The 9,248-nt window shown below is 36.5% G+C and overlaps 1 protein-coding gene across 2 annotated transcripts; it reads left to right on the top strand.

Annotated features, from left to right (window-relative positions):
* The first annotated feature begins 4,331 nt into the window (after window positions 1-4,331).
* Window positions 4,332-8,314, top strand: LOC121972949 (serine carboxypeptidase II-3-like). 2 transcript variants are annotated; one of them, XM_042524561.1, is made up of 8 exons: window positions 4,332-4,755; window positions 4,876-4,983; window positions 5,239-5,501; window positions 5,614-5,874; window positions 6,641-6,759; window positions 6,852-6,944; window positions 7,706-7,811; window positions 8,037-8,314. In XM_042524561.1, exons 1-8 carry the CDS (start codon window positions 4,365-4,367, stop codon window positions 8,181-8,183), a joined length of 1,488 nt encoding a protein of 495 aa, XP_042380495.1. In that variant the 5' UTR covers window positions 4,332-4,364; the 3' UTR covers window positions 8,184-8,314. The 2 variants fall into 2 exon arrangements, with proteins under 2 accessions (XP_042380495.1, XP_042380501.1); XM_042524567.1 differs by lacking the exon at window positions 6,852-6,944.
* The last annotated feature ends 934 nt before the right edge of the window (window positions 8,315-9,248 follow it).

A 9,248-nucleotide genomic window follows, 5' to 3' on the forward strand; every position in this document is an offset into this window, starting at 1 on the left:
ACTGATTGTATAAACCCCTCAATAATTTGTTGATCTATATGCTCTACAACATCTTCTAGGGAATCGTTTGAAAGTAGATATGTTTCTAGATCCGATGAACTTAGATCAACAATTATTTTGACAGCAGGTATTTCTTTAATTCTAGACTTTATTGTCTCCACACGGGAAACTGACCACTTCCATCTGTATAGTCTTGGAAGGGCATGTTGTCTGTAAGGATCTATTATTCTGACATGTTCACACATCTATACCTGCAATATAATAAAAAAGGTTAAATATGAAAATCTATGCATAAATAATATGATTCTATCATTAAATTTAAGAACTTACAGCGAGGAGATGTACAAACCCTTTGAGTATGGGAGATTGATTTCCCTCAAAGTCCTCTAGCTTTGGCCTCTGTGAAAGCATCACACCAATGACCCCCAGCTGTGGGGTCATATAGTCATATACAATCTTACACCAATTGTACCTACCTAAATTATCAAAATCATCTACATAATCTATTAGTGATTGTACTAGTAATCTAGATATACTGCTAGTAGTAGTAAATAAAATACAAACAAAAAAATACAATATTAAAAATTGACGAAAGAGAGTATCAGATTCAGTAGATGAAGGTTGTTTGCTGAGGTTGATCATCTTGTTCTCTAGTTCTTTCTGTATACACTCCACATTATTGAAGTGTTGAAGAAATAGTGGGATGATGACTGCATACTGTTGCAAATTTACTTCCTCACCTTGATATGGGAGTCCTAGAATTAGTGAAACATCTTGTCTTATGAATCTAATCTCCTTATTATGAAAGATGAAATATTTGGCTTCAAGGTCCCAATTGTCAAACATATTTTGTATAAGACTTCAGATATTTGCAATTTCAGGCATTGCTATGCCCAAGCAAATGAGCTTCCATTTATCAACTCCATTTGTCGGTCGTTTATATATAGTAATGATAAAAAACCCCTTGAAGTGAGGGTAATTACTTTTCCAATGCACTTTCTTATGATATGCATGGGAAGCAGTTCTCTGGCTCGCCATTTAATTTTGTCAAACAAATACATAAAATCTTAGTGATAATCATTTGGCTTTATTACAATGTAGTTAGTTTTCACCCATAATATGATACATTACACTGTTATTTTTTAACCATAATTTGATATAGTACAATGTTTATAATTTCTCCTATCCTAAGTACTACAATGTGATTAGTAACTGCTACAAGATGACTATTGATCACGTTGTAGCAGTTAGGGTTAAGTAGCTGCTATAATAATGAGAAGTCAATAAGAACTGTAGGGTTTAACCACGTTGTATCAATTATTAGGGTTTAACTATATTGTAGCACTTGCTATCGCATAGCTGTTATAACAAAGATAAACTTTTTTTAAACACTTTATTTGCTCAAAGTAAATCTTCAATCTAAATACCTAAAATCATTAAACATCATTGTAGTAGCTAGGAGACAAATTAAAAATCCTAAAAATTCAAACCCCTAAACAAAAAGAGAAGAATCAAAACTTTAAAGTCGAACACAATACTTACAATGGAGGCAAAACTTTGGATGAGAAACAAGTCGTTGCAGTGAGGTTGATTGACGAAGACATCGTGGGTGCACCGATCTACTATCAATGAAATTCTTTCGAAATATTTGTCACACGGCGAGTTAGGGGTTAAAACTTTGGCCGATGAGGGCAAAAAGGTAATTTCATAATATATTTTCACTTTGTCCGCCTGTGCATAATAATAGCTATTAATATTAGAGGGATTTACAACTTATATTGAAAAACTTGCTATCGAATGGTTTGTGGGAAATGATGTTTGTCAAGTTTCCAGCAAACTATATAAAAAAAATTGGTAAGAAAAGTTTGTTTGGAGTATCAAAATAGCTACTACAATGTATAGTAGTTATTGGGTAGCTACTATAACATGGAACAAGTATTATAGGGTAGCTACTACATTGTGTAGCAGCTATTGTCGGATAGCTCGTACAAGGTGTTGCTTGCAGCTATCCGATTGAAAGTTGATACATGTTGTAGCAGTTACAACTTAAATCATAAAAAATTAAAACCCTATAAATGTCTACTACCTATTTAGTATAGTATCATCTAAGTAGATACTTTGAAATTACTATCAAGTGGTTTGTGGAAAATGATGTTTGGCAAGTTTCCTACAAATTTTGTAAGAAAAAAATGTAAGAAAAGATGGTTTGGAGTATCGAGGTAGTTGATACAATGTTGTAACACCCACACTGTGGAAGTAGCTGCTACAACGTTATAGCCGCTAACTGTCGAATTAGCTGCTATAATATTGTAGCAACTATTATTCCAAGTAGTTGTAACTTTCCATTATAGCAGCTATCATTCCAAATAGCTGCTACAACGTTGTAGCAACTATCATTCCAAGAAGTTGCTACAACGTTATAACAACTATCATTCCCAGTAGCTACTACAACATTGTAGAAACTAACCGAATAACTGTTGATTTAGCTATATAGCATTATAGCAGCTAACCGTTTAATTAGCTGCTACAACATTGTAACAGCTAAGATTTCAAGTAGCTTCTATAACACTAGCTGTGGAATTAATTACCAGTTTATGAGTTTAACACTCGGGACGTCCAATAAAGAGAATCATGTATAAATAGTATATAATAGAAATATAGGGAATTACAACTTAAAATGAAACGACTTGGATAGTTAGCTGCTACAATGTTATAGTAGCTACTCAGATAGTTAGCTGCTACAAGATGTAGCAGTTAACTGTCGGAGTAGCTGCTATAACATACTAGCAAAGCAAAGGCGTTGCAAACGTTTGTAGCAAGCGTCGATCTTCTTGAATGTTATAGCATAAATTCTTCCTTCCTTCTATTATACAATTTAAAATGAAACAAATTACCATTGGTTATGAAATATGAGAATTGATATTTGACAAGTTCTGTGCAAATTACATAAGCAAAAATTGGTAAGAAAGTAGCCAGGGCTTGTGCATTATAGGATCTATCAGGGCTAAAAATTATTGTACATAGCTGAACAAGAGATAGTGGAGTGGAAAATTTTATGATGGAGAATGGAAAGGAGAGAAGTGGAGTGGAAACATGAGTTTAGCTTGCAGTGCCTTTGCTTTGCTTTCCTGACAGGAGCACGAGGTCCGACGGACGGCGACGACGGAGAAAGGAGCAAGAGTGAGTGAGAGAGAGAGAGAGAGCGAGAGCGAGGGAAATATTAGATTTGACCAAATTCTTTCGTCGTTGTTTTGAATAGAAGGCGGAAGGGATGAGAGAATAAAAAGAATATTTTTTTTAATGAAATCGAGCTAGCAACGTCATGCATGCGCATCGCTCATGGTCACGCATAAAGCGTCGCTTAACATATCAAATCTGTCTATATATAAGAAATTATTTTTTTCCAAACTCACTAATTATTTTTATTAGTATTAGAAGTGAGGTATATATATGTTTACTCTATTTTTTTAATTTTTTAATATGATATTAATTTAATATCCTTTAATAGTTATGAGTACGATAACAAATATCTGATCTCTCGATAGATATGAGATAGAGGATATAGAATCCGATCTATTGTTATCCCTAATGAGTATTTGTTACCTTTCCTGACAGGAGACAAGCTTGAAAATGAAATATAATAATTGAGCACTGGAATAACATTCGAATGGATTGAATCGGAAACTTATGTAGAATATTGATAGCACAAAAGAAAATCTAGATTCCACTTCATGATGCCAATTTAAGGATGGACCAAATTTCTCAATTATCATGCAAATGTATTGTTTTATAGTAGCTACTTTTGCTTAGTTTAGTCTGAAAAACGGATAATAGAGAGAAGAATCCTAATCCTATATAAGAATAAAGATTTGCTGGGAAGAAAAAGAATTATATTCATCTTATCTGTTCTTAGTTTCCCTGTTAAGAACAAAAAGAAAAAATTAGGCCCGTAGGATGTTGGATTCACGCGCGACCAATGTCTGCCTATGGTCGACAAGCTTACAGCCAGGCGATCACTGGTCTAATTTAAGATGAAAATAAATTTGAGCTAAAAGTCTATGATGAATCGATTTATCATATGCGTAACACATCAGGTTTAGTTAGGAAGCACAATGTTTAGTGTGGACCATGAAAGAGTCATCATTTAATACTTGTTTTTGACTAAGTAAACTCACCCTCCCCATTCCATCGACGCCAAGATAAAACCTCAAAAGATTTCCTTAGCTTTTTCATTCCTAAACAAACTGAATACGTCATTTCTCCGAAGGCTCCAACAAAAATCAAATAATTACTCAAATTGTCCACTTGTTCCTACTATTAATAATGGTTCCGCTCGATTCATATGCCAAATTCCCAACTAAACAATGAAGGAATGTTTTCTCTATTCCTCTTCCTCCTCCCTCCTCCTCTTCCTCCTTTGTCTCTTACACTGCATAACTTGTTACTCGATAAGGCAAGGAGATGACTTGAACAAGTTCTACTTCATCAACAGAGCAAGGAGGTCTTCTCCTTCTTCTTTTTCATTAGCAAGTAGTCTTTCGACATCCGATCTGAAGTCGAAAGTCTATGACAATCATGGCCTAAAAGAGGGGGACAAGGTCATCCGGCTACCAGGCCAACCAGATGGGGTGAATTTCAATCAGTATGCGGGATATGTCATGGTCGACAACGTAACCGGCCGGGCTCTATTTTACTACTTTGTTGAGGCTGACAAGAACAACATGTCCAAGCCTCTCGTGCTTTGGCTCAATGGAGGTACAACTAACTAGTAATTAAAGAATGAATGCTATCTTCACAATTTAAGTAGGTTGACTCAGTTTTCTAATCGAACGGAGATTGCTGTGGTATGATACGGTGTGGTGTGGTTTGGTGTAGGGCCTGGGTGTTCGTCGTTGGGCTATGGGGCGATGGAGGAGCTTGGGCCGTTTCGAGTCATGTCCGACGGAAAGACGCTTTACGAGAATCCTTATGCTTGGAACACAGGTATTCACTTTGCAGCTCGTAGTTCTAAAAATTATGGTTTGTTCTTAACTCTCAAACGCGAAGATCTTAAAGGGTGTTTTTTAATTATTAAAACTTAAGGTATTTCAAGAAAAGAATATATAAACTTTAGAGGGTGAAGTGAATATTGCTCTATGATTCCGTGTATATATGTTATTTCCTAACTGTTAGGGGGTCAAGGAAAATAATTCCTCATTGGCGTCACCTCGTCGTGTGGTGTTGCGTGTTGTGTTGCAGTGGCGAACGTTTTGTTTCTGGAGAGCCCCGCCGGTGTCGGCTTCTCCTACTCCAACACCACGTCGGACTACGCCAAGAGCGGCGACAAGCGGACGGCGATCGACTCGCTGGCCTTCCTCCTCAACTGGTTCGAGCGGTTCCCGGAGTACAAGGGGAGGGAGTTCTTCATCGCCGGAGAGAGCTACGCGGGCCACTACGTCCCCCAGCTTGCCCTCGCCATCCTCCATCACAACGATTCCAACATCAACCTCAAAGGCATCGCGGTACATGAATCCCTAAATCCCTAAACCGATCGAAAGATCTCATTTTGATTGTAAATTAGGTTGGAAAGGGTCGAAAGATCTCATTCTGATTGCTAACTGGTTTGGCAATTAGATTGGGAATGGGGTGATTAACTACGAGACGGACAGCAAGGGGCTGCTTGACTACTTCTGGACGCACGCATTGATCGCCGACGAAACTATCCATGCGATCCACAAGTTCTGCAATTTCTCGCCGGAGGCATTCCAGCAGCCGCTGGAATGCCAACGGGCGGTCGGCGAGGTGAGCGGCGTCATCGACGATCTGGATCTCTACAACATATACGCACCGCTGTGCTTCTCTTCGGGCGTGACGCCGACTCCAAAGCCTCCTTCGGTTTGCCTCCCTAATTTTTTACTCAATTTTCTGGTATTTTCGAAGCCAAATTAGATCGATCGATCCAACAAGTTAACACAAGAATTTGAATTCATTACAAATTAAAATAGGAAAAAATTATATTGAATTTAGGGGTAATCAAACCCAAACTAATATCTTCTACCATGTTAAATTAAGACTATTGTTGAATTACATCCCTCCTTGACCACAATGAGAAATTGAATACCAACTTAACTTGCTACAACTCTAGCATGCAAAAACTTATGTGAAGAGAGGCCTATACATGCCACAAGATTGCAATATTGAATCCACACACAGACACACATAAACACATAGATGAGATCTGCATGTCTCTTGTATCAAATTCTTTCAAAATTTAGTTTCTAGCATTCTATATTTTCAAAAACTTTATGTCGGCGAATATATTTAATTGCATGATTAATCGAGCGGGATTGATTTCGACCATTCTAGATGCAACTGAGATTAGAAATTCCCCTAGATATTGTGGTGAAAACCAGGTGCAGGAGCTTAGGCTTGCACACTAGTCTTGTTTCCCTTGACTCCTTTTGGAACTCATTGGAAACTTAATTGCTACCATCACCAATTTTTCACTCAAATCGTATCATTTGCGATAAAATGAGATAGGGTTTATAGCCAGTCAATCGGAAAAACCATGGACCTAACCTGCTCGATTTCAGGTTTTCAAAATACAAACTTTGGCTGATTACATATATTACTGAAATGTTGCACTTAAATTCTGATGCAGATTGAGAATTTCGATCCTTGTACTCCTAATTATGTGGAGGCATACCTTAACAATCCAGAGGTGCAAAAAGCTCTACATGCCAATGTGACAAAACTCAACTACACGTGGTCTGCTTGTAGGTACATACATTTCATATGCACCTAAGAAATTTCCTTTCTTAAATAAGATAATGAAAATTTAGCTCACCTATCAACATTGTGTCTGGGTGCAGCGAAGTGATACGTAGTTGGTCAGATCAGCCTTTCACAATTTTGCCAATCATCGATGAATTGCTATCTAACAAGTTAAGAATTTTAAAGTACAGGTAAAAAAATATATATTATAATCTTATCATTAAATTCATTAAATATATCGACCCATGAGATGAGTTGAAAGGACAAAATTTAGATGAAATCTCCTTCACCATGACTCAGTGAAGTGTTTCTTCATCATACTTCAGTTTTATATACTTGAAGGTACACTAGTTTAATTGGTGCACTAATTTGTATGACATGTATAAATAAGTATAGATGCATCAATTTTATTGATAGAACTAGGTGCACTAGTTTAGTATAGACAATCATTTCAATTTTATATGTTTGTATACTGTTATTAATTTTGTTTTTCTTATATCAAGTGTACAAGTAATTATGATTTACTTTAAGAGTTCTACATAATACAAAATATAGTTCATCAGATCATAAGTGAAGGGTTTTATTAGCAGATTTAATTAACCGATTCATTAGTTAATTGATAATGGGAGGATAATATATTAGTGGGATTGATTGGTTGATTGATTGATGAGATTTATAAAAATTGTTTATTAGATTGAGTGACTAAGAGTGATTAATTGAGGTTTAAGGTAATTGGGAGTATTGTTCATTCTAATACTAATTACCCGATTAACTATCAAATGAATAGATGATTAATGTATAGTTGATTATTAATTAATCAAATTAAATGGAAATCATGCAATTGTTGACTAGATTAAATCGTAGCTCAATTTTAGGGTAACGTTATTAATTTGGGTCCCATAATAAGCTTGGTTGGCCTTACTTTTTCATATGCATTGATGCAACTATGCAGTGGCGACATAGATGGAAGAGTTCCTGTTACTTCAACAAGATACTCCCTGAATGAGCTAGGACTTGCTGTGAAGTCTCCATGGAGAGCTTGGATGCTTAACAATGAGGTAGATAACTTAATATTGTATATTCTTTAGTTAATTAACTTAGATATTTGGGATTTATAAAATTTATGCCCTAATAAGAACATCCTTGACCTTCATCCTTAACCTTCATCGTGGATTTCCTTTGATGATGGAAAGAACCTTCCGTGGAATATGCTAAGTAACTAAACATGGTATCACATGGTTTGATGACGATATTGGTGGTGATGATTTTTTGTGAATATGTAGGTTGGGGGATATACAACGGTGTATGAACACAACTTGACATTTGCGACTGTGAGAGGAGCCGGACATGAAGTTCCAAGTTATCAACCAGCTCGAGCTCTGCAAATGATCAAGAGTTTTCTTCAAGGAGTGCCTCTACCTGGTGCTTAAAAGAAACATGATCTGTAAGGGTTGCTCAAATTGGGCCGCCCACGATATCATTTGCCTCTGTTTGTGTGTGTGTTATTGTAGTTTAAAAATCTCAATAAAATTGCCCCTATGGGTGTGGTGAATTGAGATGATGACGGGAGTTTGAAGCCTTGTACTTTCATCTAGCATCACAAAGGAGGCAAGTTCTTAGTTGATGAGCACACAGTCGAGGGCTACTCAGGAACGACCAACAAGGATATTAGTATTCAGTGAACATTTCACCATGCATGGAACGCTCACATGAATACAGCAACACCCAAAAACCTTACATAAACACTTCACAATGTGATAAACACTTGTTCAATCCACACCAACATCACAAAACACTCACTTGATCCTTGTCAATATTGCTGAAACAAATAGATTTTTACATGGCCACACAGCAACACCCAAAAACCTTACATAAACACTTCACAATGTTGTAAACACTTGTTCAATCCACACCAACATCACCAACATCACAAAACCTTACATGGCAAGTGGAAGATGAAACCAATAAGACACTCGAAAGAATCATTTTGGAAGAAATTATAAGTAAAATTTAATGGGAACATATCCTCAAAATGTTAAGTCAGTGTTATCTTAATTTGGTACAATTGTTCTCTCTCGTCCCTTAGGAAAAAAAATGATGAAAGGTAAATTATATCATGTGTGCAAATATATATGTCCAAATATAGTTAGCTGTTTTTGATTAAGTATCAGATCCAACTGGCTATCTGAGGTATGAACCCGAAGCAAGTTCATATACATGCAGTGTACTCTCACTGTATATCATCCTCCTAAAATACAACCAATGTCATGTATTCTCACTATACCATCATCCCAAATACAACCAATATCATGTACTCTCACTATACCATCCTTCGAACATGTTGGCAATGTCATCCATGCCTTGGTGCACAAAACATCTACCTCCCCAATCATCAAAGTAGCACTATGCAGTATGTGTCCTCGACCTGTCCACATCAAAAGTCCCAGCTCAGTCATTCGAGTGTCTCTAGGATCTATGTCAACTATGTGTTCGAC

Source organism: Zingiber officinale, chromosome 1B, assembly GCF_018446385.1.
Source record: "Zingiber officinale cultivar Zhangliang chromosome 1B, Zo_v1.1, whole genome shotgun sequence".
NCBI classification, from domain to species: Eukaryota; Viridiplantae; Streptophyta; class Magnoliopsida; order Zingiberales; family Zingiberaceae; genus Zingiber; species Zingiber officinale.